The sequence below is a fragment of the Gamsiella multidivaricata genome (genome assembly GCF_025024155.1).
Source record: "Gamsiella multidivaricata strain RSA 2152 chromosome Unknown BC939scaffold_35, whole genome shotgun sequence".
Classification (NCBI taxonomy): domain Eukaryota; kingdom Fungi; phylum Mortierellomycota; class Mortierellomycetes; order Mortierellales; family Mortierellaceae; genus Gamsiella; species Gamsiella multidivaricata.
In genome coordinates this window covers 110277-130829 of record NW_026251743.1, presented here as the reverse complement: position 1 = coordinate 130829, position 20553 = coordinate 110277, and the positions used below count along the sequence as shown (strand labels likewise).

Below are 20553 nucleotides of genomic sequence, written 5' to 3'. Positions count from 1 at the left end.
TTCTGCGAACGAAAGCAATGCGGATAAAATTATCGTCACCGTAGATTTCCTTCCACTCATTCATGTAACTTCATACGAACCTGTTCTGAAAGCACAAATGGTGCATCGGAAGAATGATACTAAACACATTTCGTATTATCTGAAGGAACTGAATATAAATCAGTTGTATGACCTCTGATAGTGATACCGACGCCTTGTCACATACTCATTTTTGCAAGACCTTGGTGATTCATCATACAAGACCATACATCCAGAGATTTTTTTTCAATTCGGCCTCTGTCTTCCAGTTTTCGACTGCATCCGTTGCTGTCTATTTCAAGGGCACTCCTCCAGGGTCGTGGACGTGCTATACAAACTTCTTACTTTCGCTCTATCGTGTACTGCGTTTAGAACAGATATACAATTTGTTTAAATGAAAATACAGCGATAAAAGGCGCGCAAAGGAGGAAGAAGAGATTCCTACGTCCGCATGAGCTTCTTGTTGGATGAGACTGGGAGTAGGCGCGAGAGGCTCCTCTTTTGATTTCCTCATATATTCAACAAAGCGAACAGAACGAAGATGGGTTTTGATCACTATAGAAAGCAAATGCCCGCATAGGAGCTCAGAGAGAAATGAACTACTGCCGTTGCTGGTCCTTTGGCTTCTTCCCTCGCCTCTATCGCCCACCTTGATCATGCCGGGGTTATCTCTTATTATTAGAGATGAAATATCTGTCAATGGCAAACGCAAGATGAAATGGTGTCAGTCATGATGGAGATCCAGTGCCACGCATGAAATACTTCAAGAAAATGAAGCATGACATGGTGTACTTGCTATAATCACATCTGGTATTAGTAAATGATCGTAAAGCGTCTGCCTCTTTAGCCTCGATAGTCATATAGAGACAGTATATCGAACGTCGACGAACGGGGTTCAATGTGCATCTTATTAATACGATCTACTCTAGTGCGACGACCATGTTCGGTTCAAATCATCAACGCGTACTTTAGTACTCCATGTGTACATTCGCAGTTTGTTTATTCTCTAAACGATCCAGATCGAAACACAGGTCTAATATGACTATGTTACAACTTTGCATTCAACATGAGACGCGACGAAATCTCGGGATACATGTCTTCCTTAATCAGAGCGTAGATAGATCCGCTCTTAGCCTTGGGCGCGAGCTTACATGCGACCTGCTTGGCCAGCTCAAACGTGGCATCAACGCCTTCAGCGATGGCATCGACTAGGTTGTTGGCTAGGGCATCCTTGCCCGGGTAGCGTCTGGCCTCGAGTACAACCGATCGGTAGACGTGTGGGTGCATTTTGTAGCGAAGCAATGCCGACATGCCAGCGGGCAGAGGCGAAGGCAGATCAATTTCGTTCTAAGTTTACACCGAGTTGGAGAGCGAAAAAAAAATTAGATCGTGTCCCTGCATACAATAATGCGACGACTCTGATATGTACAGTTGTTCATGTTACCATGCATATGAAGCCGCGATCGCTTCTCATGACTCTATAGTCGTGGGCCATGGCCATGAGACATCCACCAGCAAAAGCATGTCTAATTGATAAAAGGAGCATAGGAGTGATGATGAGCGGTTGGACCGGCTGGGGATTTTCCCGGTTCCACAAAGGGCACGTTGGCCACCATGCAACTTTAACAAAATAAAGGAAGGGCGATCGAAATAGTGTATTGTTTTACCCGTTGAGGCATGCGATGGTGGGGATGCCAAACATGAGGATCTTGTTGAGCATGGGCATGAAGGTATGGTCAGTGAAGCCAGGGATGGAGAAGGCCTTTTCGATGTGGAGACCGTTGGAGTAGAACTTGTCCTGGCCCCGGGTGACGAGGGCAGCCTCGGTCAGCTCCTCCTTGTCGACGACATCGGAGACATGGTCCAGGGCATCGCAGATGGCCTTGCACATCTCGGTCGTGAACCGGTTCTCGTTATCGACCATGGTCATGATGAACAGGGGCTCCTCGCGGGTGATCTCGACCAGGGGCTCGGATGCAGAGGGGAAGACTATTTTTTGAGGATTGGTCATGGCTATATATGTGTGTATGGATGGCGACAAGTAAAGGTGGGATAGAGGGAATGAAGCTGGTGAAGCGGGTGAGTGAAAGAGCGAAGGAGCGAGTGAATGACGAGGAGAGTAAAGGAGGAATGCGTTCGAAGGGGTCAAGAACACCCCTGTTTGTGGAGAAGGAAGAAGGGACCCGAGATAATGATCGACACGTGATAGTGAAAGTGTGCAAGGAAGGGGAGGGGCCCAGCCGGAGATGAGATGTAAAAAGAAAAGAGACCATGTTCACGACGCCAGGGAGCAGCAGCATCCCACTCAGAGAAGATCCACCATATGTATCGCCCAAGGAACAGAGCGCCATCTGGTGCGGATTGTTGTCTGTGCCACTGCGCGCATGCGCATGCACGTTTCACATCTCTGCACTTGCACAGCGGAGTCTCCCGCGCAAATGACTTGTGGACACGCGTGTACACCGTTTCCTGGAGGGAGACAATGCTGGCAACAAAGACAGGCAGACAGGCAGACAGGCAGGCAGGACTATGGGACTGCTCTGACAGTATGACAGCATGGTAGAGTGGCAATAAGGACTCTGATTCTCGTGGCGCTTCTGTTTGTGCCTTTCCCCGCAGTGGAGTTCTAGTCCTGCCCTGTGAAAACAGACATTCGATCGCAATCACACGCTGGAGAAGAGGAGAAATTTGCCCCCAACTTTTTTTTTTTTACCTTTCGTACCTTATCCCTCCCCCCCTCTTCCTTTTCTTTTCTTCTTGCACCTCTCGTCCCCTCCCTCACCCTTCTCCGGTCCATTCTTCTTTCCTTCTCCCCATCCATCCTCACCCACACTCGCTATCCCATCATGACTGGCCCTATCGGTATGTCGCAATCCCAGCTCACTTCAGCCTCTATGTGTCTACTCGATATAAACACCATGACTAACAAACGCCGTTTCTGACGCCACCAATTTAACAACAACAGATGTCCGGGCATACCTGGAAAACACTCTCAAGAAGCGGATCATGTTTATCGATGGCGCCATGGGAACTATGATCCAGCGTCTGCGACTGACCGAGGAAGACTTCCGAGGTATATACACTCAACTTTCAGCTGCTCCAGCTTTCAAACCCCCTCTGCCCTACCCTGCTTTTCGTTCAGCTGCTCATTCGGACAAAGGCACATGGAGCATGGAATGCTGGATATCAACATGGTCATCAACCAGGCCGACGATCAGGACATGTAGCACGGATACGATAACTTTCTTTCTCGCCATACCTGACATGCTGGACACTTTCGAACGATATGATGCATCTAATATGGGACACTACCGAATTCGCAATCATCTGGAGTGTGACTCCCAACAGTCGGCTCTTTCCGACTCCGCGTCTGTCTGGTCTGATCGCTGTTATCGCACCACCACGGCCCTAAACCTTAACATGTCAAGGCTGCTCAAGCTGAAAAACATTCTCACATGAGATGGTCTTTGGATGGTAAATAGGCGAGGAGTTCAAGAACCACCCCAAGGATCTAAAGGGTAATAACGACATGCTGGTCTTCACCCAGCCAGATGCAATCGAACTCATTCATTGGCAGTATCTGGACGCAGGAGCAGACATGGTTGAGACCAACACCTTCTCGTCCACCTCGATTGCGCAGCTCGATTACGGTCTTGAGAAAGAAGCCTACCGCATGAACAAGGTGGCAGCAGAGGTCGCTAAGCGTGCCTGTGACAAGGTAAAGATTCTGCATCTTATGTTTTCTATCAGAGGTCGTCTTCCACCGCGCACCTTCAAGAATGCGTAAGAATTTGTTTCCAATATCTCATCTCGTTTCTTCGAAAAAAAAAAAAAAAGATGACCGCACGTACGCCAGATCGTCCTCGATTTGTTTGCGGAGCGCTCGGACCCACCAACAGGACATGCTCCATCTCACCATCTGTCGAGAACCCAGCCTACAGAAACGTCACCTTTGACGAGCTCGTCGAGGCTTACCAGGAACAGACTAAGGGTCTCTTGGACGGAGGCGCAGACATCCTCCTGGTCGAGACAATCTTCGATACCCTCAACGCCAAGGCTGCACTCTTTGCGATTGATCTCTGCTTCGCTGAAGGATGTCGTCGGACACCCGTCTTCGTCTCTGGTACCATTGTTGATATGTCAGGACGTACCCTAAGTGGACAAACCGGAGAGGCGTTCGTTATTTCCATGAAGCATGCAGATTACTTCGCCATCGGCCTCAACTGCGCCTTGGGAGCCGACCAGATGCGCCCTTTCATCTACAATATTGGACAGGCCGCCAAGTCTCATGTCATCTGTTACCCCAACGCTGTAAGGCTTGATCCCGTTTCTTTTATATTGTTGTAAACACTCGCACGGGTTATTTTCTGCTATCTGACATGTTCTTGTCGTTGCATTACAGGGTCTTCCCAACGCTTTCGGAGAGTATGACGAATCACCCGAGGCCATGGCCAAGCAAGTCGAAGTTTTCGCAAAGGAGGGACTCGTTTCGATCATTGGTGGATGCTGCGGTACCACACCCGACCATATTCGTGCTATCGCCAATGCCTGCAAGCCACACGCGCCTCGTAAATTTGAGGAGGATCCTGTTATCAGCAGCATGTGGTTGTCTGGACTGGAACCCTTGAAGGTCGATCAGTCATCCAACTTTATCAACATTGGAGAGCGTTGTAATGTCGCAGGATCGCGCAAGTTCGCTCGCCATGTGCTGAAGGGCGAATACGATGAGTGTCTGGCCATTGCGCGTTCCCAAGTCGAGAACGGAGCCCAGGTGGTCGATGTCAACTTTGACGAGGGAATGTTGGACGGAGTCGCCGCCATGACTCGATTCCTGAACTTGCTCAGCAGTGATCCCGATGTCAGCAAGGTGCCACTCATGATCGATTCATCCAACTTTGCTGTAATCGAGGCAGGTCTCAAGTGTGCGCAGGGCAAGTGCATTGTCAACAGTATCTCGCTCAAGGCCGGAGAGGAAGAGTTCATCCGCCAGGCGACCATTGTTCGAAGATACGGTGCTGCCGTCGTTGTTATGGCTTTCGACGAGGTCGGACAGGCTGATACCGCGGATCGCAAATTCGAGATCTGCTCGCGCTCGTATCATATTCTCGTAGACCAGGTCGGATTCAACCCCAACGACATCATTTTCGACCCCAACATCCTGACGATCTGTACCGGTATGGAAGAGCACAACAACTACGGAGTCGAATTCATTGAATCGATCAAACTCATCAAGGCCAACCTGCCCGGCGCCAAGATCAGTGGAGGTGTTTCCAACTTATCCTTCTCATTCCGTGGCATGGATATCATTCGTGAGGCCATGCATAGTGTGTTCTTGTACCATGCAATCAAGGTCGGCATGGACATGGGTATCGTCAACGCTGGCTTCTTGACTGTATACGATGACATCCCCAAGGATCTCTTGCAGCTATGCGAGGACGCTGTCTGGAACCGTGACCCCGAGGTCACTGACAAGCTGCTTGCCTATGCCCAAGCCAATGCCAAGGGTGCCAAGAAAGAGGCCGAGACCGAGGAGTGGAGAACCAGGCCAGTTGCTGAACGCCTGGCTTATGCTTTAATCAAGGGAATTGTCAAGTACGTTGTCGAGGACACCGAGGAGGCTCGCCAGGACAGCAAAAAGTACCCTCGTCCCTTGAATGTCATCGAAGGACCCTTGATGAACGGTATGAGTACCGTCGGAGACCTCTTTGGCGCCGGTAAAATGTTCTTGCCTCAAGTCATTAAGTCTGCTCGTGTGATGAAGACAGCGGTCGCGCATCTCATCCCATTCATGGAGGAGGAGCGCCTGAGGAACATTGCAGAGAAGGGTTTGGCGGACGATGACAACTGGTACTCGGGCACTGTTTTGATGGCCACCGTGAAAGGTGATGTGCACGATATCGGAAAGAACATTGTAGGTGTCGTCTTGGGCTGCAACAACTACAGGGTCATTGACTTGGGTGTAATGACACCTTGCGAGAAGATTATCGAGACAGCAGTCAAGGAGAAGGTCGACATCATCGGACTCTCGGGACTGATTACGCCTTCGTTGGACGAGATGATCCACGTCGCTAAAGAGGCCGAGCGTGCTGGATTGAAGGTGCCTATCCTAATTGGTGGCGCAACGACCTCTAAGACTCACACAGCCGTCAAGGTCGCGCCTCGCTACACCCAGCCAGCTATTCACGTTCTGGATGCGTCCAAGAGTGTTGTCGTGGTATCAAGTTTGTTGGATGAGAAGGTGCGCGAGGAATTTATCGAGGACATTAATGAGGAATACGAGGAGATTCGTGAGGACCACTACGATGGACTCAAGGACCGCCGTTATCTCACCTTGGCGGCGGCGCGGGAGCAGAGACTGGTGCTGGATTGGAACCAGGAAAAGATTGTCAAGCCATCGTTCCTGGGCACGAAGGTGTTCAAGGACATTGACCTCAACTCGGTGGTGAGGCATATTGATTGGAACCCGTTCTTCCAGGTGTGGCAGCTGCGCGGCAAATATCCCAACCGCGGATATCCCAAGATCTTTAACGACGAGACCGTGGGTGCGGAGGCTAAGAAGCTGCACGAGGAGGCATTAGCGATGATGAAGACCATGATCGATAAGAAGCAGCTGAGAGCAACAGGCATTGTTGGATTCTATCCCGCTAACAGTGTGGGCGATGATATCGAGATTTACGAGGATGACTCACGGTCGAAGGTCGTGGCCAAGTTTTACGGTCTTCGCCAACAGGCCGAAAAGGAGAAGGAGTCGAATGAGAAGTACATGTGTCTGTCCGATTTTGTCGCACCAAAAGAGAGCGGCATTGCCGACTACCTGTCGATGTTTGCGGTCTCTTCAGGGTTTGGATGCGATGAGCTGTGCGAGCAGTTCAAGGCGAATCACGATGACTATGGTTCGATCATGGCAAAATCTCTGGCGGATCGTCTGGCGGAGGCGTTCGCAGAGAAGCTGCACGAGGACATTCGTCGGGAGCACTGGGGCTATGCACCGGACGAGGCGATGGATGTTACAGACATGCTGTCGATCAAGTACCAGGGTATCCGGCCTGCGCCTGGATATCCATCGCAACCTGATCACACAGAGAAGCTGACGATGTGGCAGCTGGGTAACATTGAAGCACAGACGGGCATTAGTCTGACGGAATCGCTGGCGATGGACCCTGGCGCGTCTGTATCGGCGATCGTGTTTGGACGCGGACAGTACTTTGCAGTAGGCAAGATCTCAGAGGATCAAGTGACGGACTATGCGGCGCGTAAGAATATGGGCAAGCGTGAGCTCGAGACATGGCTCGGGTCGATCCTTGCCTACGATAACGAATAGATTCTTTGTTGGATAAATAGTCTACGGACTTTGATTGCAAATGTATCTCTCCCAAGTGTGCAATTGTCCAAGTGGACTTTCTTTAAAACTAAAACTCCACTTGTCAATTGCCAATAAGGTTTGTTTTTGCGCAGTTTGATGACACGGAAAGGACCAAGCAGGGATGACATGGCATCCTCATCGCATTCAAGGGATTCAATTCCCTCCTCCCGTCTTTCATCATCATCCCAAACACTTTCATTGAATACAGGCACACGCTTTTTCCTCCTTGCACTCTCTATCTCTTTCCCAAACCCCGCTTTTTCTTTTTCTTTTTTTTTTCTTTTTTTGCTGTTATTGCTGCCTGCCTATTACAATGACTTCCCCGGTCGACTTGCCAGAGATGCTACATTATATGGCGCCGTTTGTGGCCTTCCAAGATCTACTTGCGTGTGCCCGTGTTTCTCGGCAGTGGCACAGATTTTTTACTCCCTACATTTGGTACTCGATCGTTGTGCCCGAGGAGTGGAGCAACGACGCAGCATTCCCTCCGTTATCTGTCCTCGAAAAGAACGCCCACTTTATACGCTCACTTACACTCAAGGCCTCCAAGGGCCTCTCATCGTTTTTCAGGCACTGTACCGGTCTCAAGACATTGGTGGTGTTTGGAGAACATGTAGCGAAACCACATCCGGATCTGTGGGACGAGCTCACGGATCTGATACGACATAATGCCTCGATTGAATGGATCATCTTTGGATTCAGTCTCAGCAACGCACCGTCGACCGCGTTCCTGAAGGCGCTACCGGAGGCATGTCCGAACCTGAGGCGATACGAATCCAGCCAGGGCCGGTACGACGATCCCGAACAGGTCGAGGCGCTGATGCAGGCGATCACTCGACTAAGTCAGGTATCGTCGCGGTACGAGTACTTTGTGAATGTACCGACGGTCAAGCGGTGGACATTCCCTCATCTGTGTGAATTGACCCTCAAGGACGCACGAGGACTTGGCACGCAGACACAGGTCGATCTGGTCTGTCAATGCCCAAATATTAGGTTGCTCAAGTGGACAGTCTGCCGAGAGACGTTTTTCCCGGTCCAGGAATTTTGTGCGCGTATCCCAGCTGCATGTCCGAGGCTGTGTCAGTTGCAGATGGATGGATGTGGGTTACCGGATCCGGATGACATTGGCAGGATCCTGGACTCGCTCGCTCGGCTAGAGCAGCTAATGCTGTGTGGGAGCAGCATCACAAGGAGAACCTTTCGGTCGTTGGGGCGACATTTCCAGACGCTTCAGCTGTTGGACGTGGTGGATTGCTTTTATGTGAAGAGCTGGATGGTCCAGCAAATTCTGGAAAACTGTGAAAACCTGACAAAGCTGACGAGCTCGGTCCTGCTGATGCGCGATATTGTCGCAGGCAAGGATTGGGCAGCGGTCGGGTTGAAGTATTTGCAGGTCAATATGGTGCCGACAAAATCGTTCGCAGTGTCGATTGAGGAGCAGTGGATGACATTTGAACAACTTTCGAGACTGACACAGCTACAGCATTTGGCAACGGGCCCTCGGAGCTGGACTCCCAGGGAGGGCCTGCTTTATCGAATGGAGTGTGGGGTGGATCAGCTGAGGACGTTGACCAAGTTGAAGGTGTTGATTATGGGCAAGTCGTGGCAGCGGATGAGTAAGGAGGATCTTGCATGGATGACGGGCCATCTCGAGAACTTGACAAAGGTCGAGGGAATCTTTCACCCGGACTGGGACCAGCATTTGAAACTCTCAGATGGATTTCGAGAGTGTGGGATCGAGGTGCAGGTGATAGAACGACCAGACCTGTTGTACTCGGGCGATCTGATGGACGATGGAGAAGATGACTTTGCGGAGTATGAAGCAGAAGAGGAAGATGAAGAGGACGAGGACTACGAGGAGGAGGAGGGTGAAGAAGGAGATGATCAGGACGAGGATCATTATGCTGATCCACAACAACAGCAGCAATACCAACAGCATTATTCTCAAGTGGATGAACTGGCGGAGGATAATGATGTTCCTGGAGATATAGTGACTGGAGCAGGGGTACATGCAGGTACAATGGGGACTGAAGCGAATGCCGATCCTGGGCCCAGGGCCGTGGATGCAGAGCACACGCCAAGAGTCCTCCAATAAACTTCACGCATTTTACTGCAGCATGCATGCATGTGCTTTGCCAATACTAATTGCCTTTGTAACTTACTTAGCCCTGGTTCTCATCCCTTGGCTACCCATGAGCACCCCATGGCAATCTATCGCTTGGGAACCGATCATCGCCCCACGGTTGATGATGTCGATTGACAAAGTGGCTCTCTCCCTCTCTCCTTCCCACTAATGCCGCCATGGAAGGCTCTCTTCATAACAGGTACAAATCCGGTGTGTGTCACCACAGAATATGGCATGGTTTAGATCCAACCCATTGCCGCCAACGCTCTCATGTTTATCTTTATACTTATCCGCCGGTTTTAATACATCTCTTCTTCCTCCTTCTCTCCCCTCTCATTCCCCCCATTCTTCTCATCCTCACAATCCTCATCCTTTTTGTCCTTGCCACTCATCTGCAAGGAATCGCCCCGTCGCGCATTCACACTTCTACGCACAGTGCACACTAGGAAATTATCGTTGTTTCATATAAGAAATCTTCCTGCCTTGAGCATTGCCCCCTATCTACCATCCAAACCCCCAACACCCCATAGCATCCATTGCATCCCTCTTCCGCTGCCTCTGCTTTTTTTCTTCAGTCGATAGCCACATTTCACTTCTTCTTTCCTTTCCCCTCTCTGCACCTTGAGCAGGATTCTAAACCAACGGCCAGCTTTATTATTTGTTTCATTTGCTTCTTTTGTTCCTTTGATTCCATTGGTTCCTTCGCCGCCCTGGACGCTTACCCAGCCCTTGGTACCCTTTCCTTCGTTTGTTCCTGCTGCTAAATGGAATCCCTTCTGTAGCAAGTAGCGCTCCCTTCCCCTCCCTCCTTCCGCTTTTTCACCCCGCCACCCCCACCACCACCTTTACCTTCACCCGTTCAACAAGCATACGGCGATGGATGGCGTCGCCTTCCAGGGTATGCCGAGGATAGCCCTCACCCCCGCAGAGGAGGCCCTCATCCCCCGTCCACACTTCTCGGCCTCCCAGGTCGCCACCGCCATACCCTCGACCTACACCCGCACCTCCGCATCCCCTTCCCCGCAGTCTGCCAGGCACCCGCACCACAAGGGAAACCACAGTGCCATCGCACATCATCCCGTTTACTCTAATCCCAGTGCTGCTGGCTCTGCCCTGATAGGATTGGACGCACACCTCGCCTCGCCTTCATCTACCTCTATACCCATCCCTGCCGACCCTTACTCTCGTCCCTCCACACCAGGACCACGGCCATCCTCACCCTCTGTCATTCAACAATTCACAGCAGGATCGCCCTCCTCAATAAGTAGCTACAATAACAACACACCAGTAGAACAAGAGTACCCACAGAACCCTCAGGACTCTTACCACACCTACTATTCACAAGTACCACCTCGCCCAGCATCCCCTGGGCCTTCAAGGCTGGCCTTTGCACTGTCTGCTCGCCCTGCTCGCTCACCTTCTCCAAAACACAGCAACCTTTATGACCCCTATCAGCCTCGTCCATCATATTTCCATCGCAGCTCATACGATGTCCACCCGCGCCCTGGATCACCCCTGCAGCAAGAGCATCAAGACTCTTGGGAACATAGTATACGGATGGGTTCGCCCGCACCCGCCTCAGACTCTGATGACGATACAGGGGACGGCAACGACTCTGACGACGAACGCGAGGAGCGTCCGCAGCGACCGACATCCCCTCGTCGCTCCACGAGCAAAAGCATTCTCAGGCGATTGCGTGAGACTACTAGTCGACTGAGTTTTGGGGATGAGAGCAAACGAGCGCCTCGTGTCAGTCAAGAATCCGAAAGGGGGCCCAGAACTAGCCAGGACTCATCCTCAACGACTCGGCCGACGAAAGAGGTCCTGCAGGACTTGTCGGACGAAGAAAGGCAGCAGGAGCCCAGAAGGAGCCGGTCCGGCTGGCGGCCGTCTTTGTCGTTGATCCGGCAGGAGAGCAACGGCTCGAACGTGAACTACTACTTGCAGAACGACCCCAACCGCATCAGTGGATTACCCGGCAACGGTTCTGACAACCATTATTCCGTCGGCGGCAGCAATAACAAAGGAAAGCGGCGCCGTCCTGCAAAGGACGGAAAGAATAGTAAGAAAAAGAAGCGGCGTGCCAAGAAGCGGCGGCAGGAACAACTGGCGGTACAACAACGACAACAACAACTTTACGAACAAATGCTGGCGGAACAGGCTCAATTTCTGCCCGACCTCAGCAGAGTGCTGGAAAAGAAGACCCGATACCCACTCGGCTACGATGACTTTGAGGCGTTTCTCCGCAGCCAACGCGCGGTCGAATATCTCAATTTTTGGGCAGTAAGTGTTGCTCTGTCCGTTCACACACCATGCATTGTGCATAGCTTGCACATGTCATCGTATGTGAAAGAGCTATGCGTCTCTAACTCCCTTTTTTCTTTACTGTTGCATAGGATGTCACGGCACATGAGCAACTATGCAGGACATTTAATGTGTCTGAGCGGAGACAGAAACGGGAACAGCAGCTCGAGGAACGTGCAATCGCACGAGACAGGCGGAGGATAACCCTCGCAGCAGCATCAGAATCGGGACGGTTGACACCAGACCCAGATCTTTTAACTCCGGGCAATGCGGGCATTGGCACCGGGGTAGGCCTTGGGATCGGGACCAGAGGACAGGAAATTGATGGATTGAATCTCTATGTTGCCAGCCGATCTAGTCTGCAACTTCCCTTGAACGATCATCTCTCATTCCCTCCAGAGGGTCGTCGATATGGCATTCGGGATTCTTCAGCAGCATTTCCGCCCATACCGCCGTCTCATGCGAACAACAGCGGCACTGAAACCCATGCCTTAGGAGTATATAATCGCATCCTGGCGGGTGTAGGCGCTCGAAGAGCATCAGGCGAAACGAGTCGGCCATCCCTGGAGGAGGCCCATATTTCGGAACAGGATGCCGCTGTTGCAGCGGTCGCTATGAGAGCCCAGCACAATGACTTATATCCGTATAACAGTAGTCCAGAGGACGACCGCCGTGGCTCTTTTGACACCTTTCGACCCATGTCCAGCCCATATTCGACGCCTAATGCCTACAATTTGATGATACGAGGACGTGGATCGGCTGATGTCTTGGGTAGATCTAGCTCGAGGAACTCACGAACACGACCTTCGGGATCGGAAGACTATCTTGGCAACGGCATCCGTCGGGCAAATTCGCAGCATTTCCAGCAACAGGTTCAACATCAATCATCGACGACTCCACAGCTCATTGTTCAGGATGAAGACAGGCAGGGACAGACAGGAAGTCCAGTAGATCTTCAGCGCAAACTGTCTCAGCAATCGATTGGCAGTGCAGAACCAGGTCTGAGCAGACATCCGTCATTCGGCACATTCGCTGGCGGTGTCGGACCTCTTCAAGCGCCCGTCACTATTCGCAGATCAGGCGAAAGCGCTTACACACCAAGCATTTTCAGTACAGGACAGGAGGGCAAGGCTTTTCTGGTACAGAGTTTCAGGACTATAGGCCTGGAGGACCTTCACGAGTCGGCTCTGAGGATCTATCGCAAATATCTTATCCAGCTCCGGACAGCCTCGATGGCGGCGGAAGAGGAGGCGGCAGCATTATCGACTAACAAAGAATTCAATACCGGTTACGGCGGCTATATTCGCAACAGTATTGACAAGTCCATGGCGCCCGGATGGGATGGCTATGCGGAGGAAGTTATCGGAGAATGGAACGAAAAATGGCGAGAACGAAGGTTAAGACGACATTCATCCCGGAGGAACCTTTCCACGCGGATTGGATATGGAGACCCAAGCGGACGGGCCAGCATCGCAGGAGAGGAGAAGGGCGGGCTTAGAATTGATATCCAAGCGGCCAACCAAGCGGCGAGCGCGATGGATAAGGAGGAATTTGATGACGATGAAGATGATGACGATGAAGATGATGAGGATGAAGACGAGGAGGGAAATGTTTCTGGAGGGGCATCAGGAACAATATCTGCATCAACAAGTCCGCTCAGTGCTAGGATGAGAAAGAGAGCCGGAACAGGACTCAGCGCGTTCCTGACGAAACTCATGCGTACAGAGACGACCGTCGTCGAGTTGCCGACCCTGACTATCAATACAACGACCATTGAAGAGGCAGCCGTTCCGGCGGATTCTGACGAGGATGACGATGACGAAGAAGATGAGGACGATGATGGCGAGGAAGTCTATGACAGCGATGCCGAGGACGAAGGAGAGGATGTGGAAGGCGTCGAGGACGTTCGCGAGCACAAGGATCAGAGAGGAGCAACGCCTGCCAACAAAGAGACCGCGGACGAAAATCGTGTAAATGCTACTCCACCTCAACAAACGCTCCATCCCAACGCTGAACTGGACTCAGTTGTAGTCCTTGATCGATCCATACCCTCTCCTTCTCCCCTTTTGATCAACGCTGCAGAGACCAGGCAGGCCCAGACGACGGCCAGCACTGCAACCCAGGACGCAGTGCATTCAGCTATCTGTAAAGACGATGGCACCGAAGCCGACCCTAGCACCAGTGCGGAACCTCATATCAGCCCACGACCCTCGATTTCTTCGTCGCTGTCATCCTCATGGGATCACATCACCAGGCGTGATCTTGAAAAGCAAGGTATTAATCGAATGCTTGGGTTACAAAGCGCATACCCAAGATTCTCTAATCCCGTACCTAACCATGATCCATTTGCCATTGCCTTGGTATTGATAGTGACGATTTTGCCGTCGCCAGTGACGACCTCCAAGCGTCGATCGCCCTATGGAAGACGTGGTTTGCACGGAGTGCGGTCCAGTACCGGGAGGGCGGCAAAGTCGGCATCAACGGCTGCCCAGAGGCTGGGTTGGCAACTCTCAACCTTCCTGTCGAAATTTATTCGAGGCATCGGATCAAATTCATCCACCTTTAACACCACCAAGGCTACCCCTAGAACATCACCTCTGGCTGAGAGGTCTAGTTTTCAGCCCCAAGTACCAGCGATTGCCACGGAAATCTCGGGCGTAGATGACAGGACTGGCGACCAGGATGGGAGTAGGATCGATACACTAAAGAATGGTTCATTGTCAGCCAGTACTTCGATTGCGCAATTTCAAGGAGAGCCCCTGCATTCAAATGCGAACATGGCAGGACCTTCCACTAATGCAAGGGGAATCACCTTGAGCATGGAGGGATCTTCATTGCAGCCGCCAAGGCCATGCATAACACCAGCCACGTCGTTGATGACAAACCCAACAGCATTCTCTACGCCAGTATCCTCGCCGGCCCCATCCACATCGGCTCCTCGCTTTACAGGATCGTCGCCGGCAGCTGTTGCGGTCTCAGCAGCAGCAGCGGCCTTTTATTTGCCGCTGGAATGTCGACAACGTATCCACACTCAAGTTCAAGAAGAGGGTCGAGCGAATGCACCTTACTTATTTGGACCAGCCAAGGGATTTGTAGTGGATGTGGTTCTCCTGGATCACTATTATCCACTGTTTTTGAAGCATGTTGAACTACAGAATCTGGGACTCTTGACGCGACACCACCCGAGCAATGTGATCAAGCAACGAGGGATGGTCTGGATCGGCGTTGCTTTTTGGCTAGGGGTGATCGGGATCCAGTTGGCGTTGATCCTGATGGGCATGGGTGGATGGAAGAGTCCGTGGGTGTGGCTCGTTGGAGTGGTCGGAGGTTGGACGGGATCGATTTGTCTTGCGACAGGCATCAAGGGTTTCTCACCGATCTTGGGAATCTTGGGCAAAATGTAAGTGTTCTCGCACTATGCTTGAGCGTGAGCAAATTTGAAACAGAAAATACTTTGGAAGTAGATGACTGACTTGTGAATATGGTCTTCTTTCTTATGTGTAAAACTAGGTGCGAAGACAGACACTTGTTCCGGTTCAGACGGATCCAGGAGCCGTCGATTCGAGTTCGTCATCGATGGAGGGCGTACTGGATGCTGAGTTATTGCATCTTTTGGTCAACGGTGGTAATGGTCGTCTTTGCGGCATTGCCCCAACGAAACGCTGACCGTTGAATTGTACTTTTAGCAAGAGAGACACGAAGGAAGAAGACGAAAAGGGTTGAGTTCATACTACATGGAAGTGCCATCAACTTTTAATCCGCATTCATCATATCATTTTTACAATCTCTCCATGTCATCTATTCCATAGCATATCAGTCCATAATAATATTTGCACATTGCCATTTTTACACAGTGCTTCACCATGCCGACGGAATTTCTGAGTTGGATAAAGTATAAAGAACATGCCTGTGTCCCCTCCCCTCCCTGGCCTTAGCGGAGGCCTGCTGCATCTTTTTTTTTTTTTTTTCAATACAGGGGTTTAGTAGGGGCTGCCCTGGATGTTTCAGGCACTGGACAGATTCGTCATCCAAAATAACGTGGTAGACAGGAACCATTTTTGCTCGCTTCTTCAGAAGGACACGGACATTGACACCATAAACAGCGGTAAACAAGGCATCGACCAAGGGGTAACAGACTCAACATGGAGCGTCAAGTACTAAGGTGCCGCAGTAAAGCATGCGCCCCCAGCATTAAGCCATGGATGCTTGCGAACCTCTATCCTCTCTCTTTCTCTTTCTCTTTCTGTCTTCTTAAACCCCTTCTCTTCTTTATCCTTTTCCTCATCCCAATCTGACTTCGGCCTTTATTCTCGCTTCGAATACTGCACCATCCACTTCCACTATGGAGGACATATCCATTTTTGCCATCCCACATCTCAGGGACGAGGTCACCCAGTATCTCACCAGGTGCGACTTGGCACAATGTTCCCTTGTCTCCAAGCAATGGTCCTCCTGGTTCACACCAACCCTCTGGCACACCATCAACCCCCGTCACCACCGGACTGAGTATTCGACTCTGGCAAAGCACCGTGATCATATACGGGAACTCATCGACGCCGACAGCGCATTCGCATCCAACGACTACCTGTGGCCTCTTCCCAACCTCCGACAGCTGGAAATATATGATGGATACAGCACATACCATATGGTCGAGTCCCAACTCAAACTACTCCGATTTCTTCAGACGACAGAACCGTCATTTCTACGGACCTTCAAGATCGAGTTCTTGCTCCATCTTGAATCAGTCCAGATTCAGCTGCTCGAGACGCTGTTACACCTCCCTCAACTCAAAAAACTCGACCTTCAATCTTACAAACATGCCTCTCCAATTTATATCCAACAGCTGATCCAGACCTGCAGCCGCCTTGATTCATTGACCTTGCGCTCTGAGACCTACGATGGGGATTCGAATGAGAGGTCAATGGCGATGTGTCAAGCTGCTAAACGTGCCATGGAGCTCATGCCGGAGACTCGACTGCGAGAGCTGAAATATAACTTTGGGCAGCTAGATCTCTTGCCGTCGCTTCTGAGGCGCTGCCCTCTATTGGAAAGTCTCGATATAAGGGCAATCTACAATCTGGGGACATGGAAAGAGATCATATCTGTCTTTGAAGATGGAGCGTGTCCACGGCTGAGATGTCTATACTTAGGCAGTGCTTACATCCTCGACTCATCTAGACTCGATGTGGGACTACTGCGGTCGCTTGCACGTAAGAGAGATAGTAACTACACCGGCAACGATACTTGGAATCAGGAGAGACAATGTGGGCTCGAGAGCTTTGCTGTGGTGAATGGTAGTTTCGAGAGCACACTGGCACTAGCCCTCGTGGAGTATCATTCCACAACGCTGACGTCTCTGAAGGTCTCATGGGCCACAATCCGCTTGTCTGACCTTGCGACACTACTCAGTGGCCTTCCAAGACTACAATCACTGGTGATCAGAGTCAGCTTGGCTGAAAGACTCGACCTTGCTGAAGGTATGGAAACGGCATTGCAGAAGCAGTGGGTTTGTTTAGGTCTAAAGAATTTGACATTGACTTGGTGGACAGGACCAAAGGCTATGAGGATCATTCGGGAGCGGCATGTCAACAGCATGACGAACCGTTGTATGCATTATATCTTTGAGCAGGTGGGAAGACTGACAGAGCTGGAGGAATGGACCCTCGAACGCGAGTTTGAGCTACTGTACCTGTCAGATGGGTTCTTGATCTGGTTATCGGGTCTAAAGAGAATGAAATCGTTAGTTTACGAGGTTAGGAAGCAGGATCAGCAACTGGATGTAACGGAAGCAAAGTGGATGATCGAGAACTGGCCTGCTCTGAGTCATATTGTAGTTCACGGCGTGAATGGCAACAAGTTATCGAAAGAAGGTCAGCTAGCAGAAGACCAATTTAAGGCCACGCTCAAGGAAAGACGACCCTGGATACATATTGAATAGGATCGCTATATAATAAAGCCATCACCATTAGCAGCTCATCTTCTCAGTTCGGAGAAAAGGAGTCCTACCTGCTTCGCCCATCTTTGAACACGCCTCGTCATCGTGTACTGAGCCATTTATAAGGAGTTATACCCGAAGATCATGCTGATCTGCACGACTGACGACTCCTTGCATCTCTTATGTGTTCATGAACAAAGATTCCCACGACGATGCAGATATCGATATCACAGTTCACATTTGTGTCGACCCTCTTGATTTTTCATACAAGTTCTCGAAGCTCCTCCTTCACTGTACTGCAGCACAACGCAGAACGCATCGGCTAAAGAGGATGTGGATGAGATGACAAAATCCTCGTCATGAAGCCCTATAGCAAACAAGCAACACACTCTGAACTAGTTTTGGCCGAGGATTGAACAACAGACACATCATTTACAGCTGCTTGTGCTTTACATCACCGTCTTGGACAGATGCCCTAGTCAGCGAAAGGGCCTTTCCAGAGGTCTGCTGCATTGTATTATTTAATTTGTTTCTATACAGGCTTAGTAGGGATTGCCCTGGCACTGGACAGACTCATCATCCAAAACAACATGGCAGACAGGAACCATTTTTGCTCGGTTCTTCAGAAGAACACGGATACTGACACCATAAACAGCGGTAAACAAGGCACCGACCAAGGGGTAACAGACTCAACATGGAGCGTCAAGTACTAAGGTGCCGCAGTAAAGCATGCGCCCCCAGCATTAAGCCATGGATGCTTGCGAACCTCTATCCTCTCTCTTTCTCTTTCTCTTTCTGTCTTCTTAAACCCCTTCTCTTCTTTATCCTCTTCCTCATCCCGATCCCTGATCCGACTCCGGCCTTTACTATCGCTTCGAATACTGCACTATCCACTTCCATTATGGAGGACATATCCATTTTTGCCATCCCACATCTCAGGGACGAGGTCACCCAGTATCTCACCAGGTGCGACTTGGCACAGTGTTCCCTTGTCTCCAAGCAATGGTCCTCCTGGTTCACACCAATCCTCTGGCACACCATCAATCGTCGTCATCCCCAGATCGAATCTTCAACTCTGATAAAGTACCGTGACCATATCCGGGAACTCATCGGCGTCGACATTGCATTCGCATCCAAGGACGACCTGTGGCCTCTTCCCAACCTCCGACGGCTGGAGATATATGATGGACTCAAAGTATACCATACGGTCGAGCCCCAACTCAAACTACTCCGATTGCTTCAGATGACAGAACTGTTCATTCTACAGACCCTCAAAATTGGACTCTTGCTCCATCTTGAATCAGTCCAGATTCAGCTGTTCGAGACGTTGTTACACCTCCCTCAACTCAAAAAACTCGACCTCGAATCCCGCAAATATGCCCCTCCGATTTATACCCAACAACTGATCCAGACCTGCAGCCACCTTGATTCATTGACCTTGAGCTTTGGAGGTTACGATGAGGATTCGACTGAGAGGTCAATGGCTGGGTGCCAGACTGCTAAACGCGCTATGGAGCTTATGCCGGAGACTCGACTGCGAGAGCTGGAATGTGACTTTGAGTTCTCAAATCTGGAAATGGCCCTCTTGCCATCGCTCCTGACGCGCTGCCCTCTATTGGAAAGTATCGATGTAGGGACAATGTGCGCTCCGGAAACATTGAAAAAGATCATATCCGTCTTTGAAGATGGAGCGTGTCCACGGCTGAGATGTCTATACTTAGGCAATGCTTTCGACATCAGCTCATCTGAACTCGATGTGGAGATAGTGCGGTCGCTTTCACGTAAGAGCGATAGTAACTACACCGGCAATGATACTTGGGACCGGGAGAGACAATGTGGGCTCGAAACCTTCGCTCAGTCATTTGGTTATTTCGGGGACCTAATGGCACCAGCCCTCGTGGAGTATCATTCCGCAACGCTGACGTCTTTGAAGGTCTCATGGCCCGGTATCTGCTCGACTGACCTTGGAACACTACTCAGCGGCCTTCCGAGACTACGGTCGCTGGTAATCAGAGTCCGTTTGAGTCAAATACTCGATCCTGTTGAGGGTGCGGAAGCGGTAGTGCAGAAGCAGTGGGTTTGTTTAGGTCTAAAGTATTTGTCATTGACTTGGGGGGGGAGCACAACATTCTGGAGGCCATTCGGGAGCAGCACATCAACACCATGACGAACCGTTGTATGCATTATATCTTTGAGCAGGTGGGAAGACTGACAGAGCTGGAGGAATGGACACTCGGACGCAAGTTTGAGCAGCTGTACCTGTCGGGTGGCTTCTTGATCTGGCTATCGGGCCTAAAAAGAATGAAATCGTTAGTTTACAGGGCTAGGACGCAGGATCAGCAACTGGATGTAGAGGAAGCAAAGTGGATGATCGAGAACTGGCCAGCTCTGATTCATATTGTACTTCGCTGCGTGAAAGGCAACAATCTAACGAATGAAGGTCATCAGGCAGAGGACCAATTCAAGGCCACGCTCAAGAAAAGACGACCATGGATACATATTGAATAGGATCGCGATATAATAAAAGCCATCACCGTTTGCAGTTCATCTTCCCAGTTCGGAGAAAAGAAATCTTACCTGCTTCGCCCATTTTTGAACGCACCCCATCGTGTACTGAGCCATTTATAAGGAGTTATACCCGAAGACCATACTGATCTGCATGACCGACGACTCCTTGCACTCTTATGCGTTCATGGACAAAGATTCCCACGAAAATGCAGATATCGGTATCAAAACTGGCATCTATGCCGACCCTTTTGATTTTTCATACAAACTCACGAAGCATCTTCTCCTTCATTGTACTGCAGC

The 20553-nt window shown here is 50.6% G+C and overlaps 6 protein-coding genes across 6 annotated transcripts; 5 read left to right on the top strand and 1 right to left on the bottom strand.

Moving 5' to 3' along the window:
• Window positions 1-1033: 1033 nt before the first annotated feature.
• Window positions 1034-2249, bottom strand: BC939DRAFT_424156 (ClpP/crotonase-like domain-containing protein). Its single transcript, XM_051553136.1, has 3 exons — window positions 1686-2249; window positions 1463-1544; window positions 1034-1365 (listed from the first exon to the last, which is right to left on the bottom strand). The coding sequence occupies exons 1-3, from the start codon at window positions 2027-2029 to the stop codon at window positions 1066-1068; spliced, it is 726 nt and encodes a 241-aa protein (XP_051411877.1). The 5' UTR covers window positions 2030-2249; the 3' UTR covers window positions 1034-1065.
• Window positions 2250-2740: 491 nt separating this feature from the next.
• Window positions 2741-7401, top strand: BC939DRAFT_452465 (methionine synthase). Its single transcript, XM_051555811.1, has 5 exons — window positions 2741-2880; window positions 2984-3091; window positions 3501-3736; window positions 3856-4329; window positions 4421-7401. Exons 1-5 carry the CDS (start codon window positions 2865-2867, stop codon window positions 7337-7339), a joined length of 3753 nt encoding a protein of 1250 aa, XP_051411876.1. The 5' UTR covers window positions 2741-2864; the 3' UTR covers window positions 7340-7401.
• A 231-nt stretch (window positions 7402-7632) lies between these two features.
• On the top strand, window positions 7633-9527 carry BC939DRAFT_452464 (uncharacterized protein). The gene has a single exon (XM_051555810.1). It carries the CDS (start codon window positions 7695-7697, stop codon window positions 9474-9476), a length of 1782 nt encoding a protein of 593 aa, XP_051411875.1. The 5' UTR covers window positions 7633-7694; the 3' UTR covers window positions 9477-9527.
• A 3879-nt stretch (window positions 9528-13406) lies between these two features.
• On the top strand, window positions 13407-15666 carry BC939DRAFT_452459 (uncharacterized protein). Its single transcript, XM_051555809.1, has 3 exons — window positions 13407-14084; window positions 14181-15210; window positions 15321-15666. The coding sequence occupies exons 1-3, from the start codon at window positions 13478-13480 to the stop codon at window positions 15481-15483; spliced, it is 1800 nt and encodes a 599-aa protein (XP_051411874.1). The 5' UTR covers window positions 13407-13477; the 3' UTR covers window positions 15484-15666.
• A 327-nt stretch (window positions 15667-15993) lies between these two features.
• On the top strand, window positions 15994-17810 carry BC939DRAFT_452453 (uncharacterized protein; the record flags this gene model as incomplete). The annotated part of the gene is made up of 1 exon (XM_051555808.1): window positions 15994-17810. A coding segment is annotated over exon 1 (1592 nt), but the record flags the coding sequence as incomplete, so codon positions are not given.
• Window positions 17811-18646: 836 nt separating this feature from the next.
• On the top strand, window positions 18647-20253 carry BC939DRAFT_529183 (uncharacterized protein; the record flags this gene model as incomplete). The annotated part of the gene is made up of 3 exons (XM_051561497.1): window positions 18647-19367; window positions 19467-19750; window positions 19867-20253. The coding sequence occupies 3 exons, from the start codon at window positions 18647-18649 to the stop codon at window positions 20251-20253; spliced, it is 1392 nt and encodes a 463-aa protein (XP_051411872.1).
• Window positions 20254-20553: the final 300 nt, after the last annotated feature.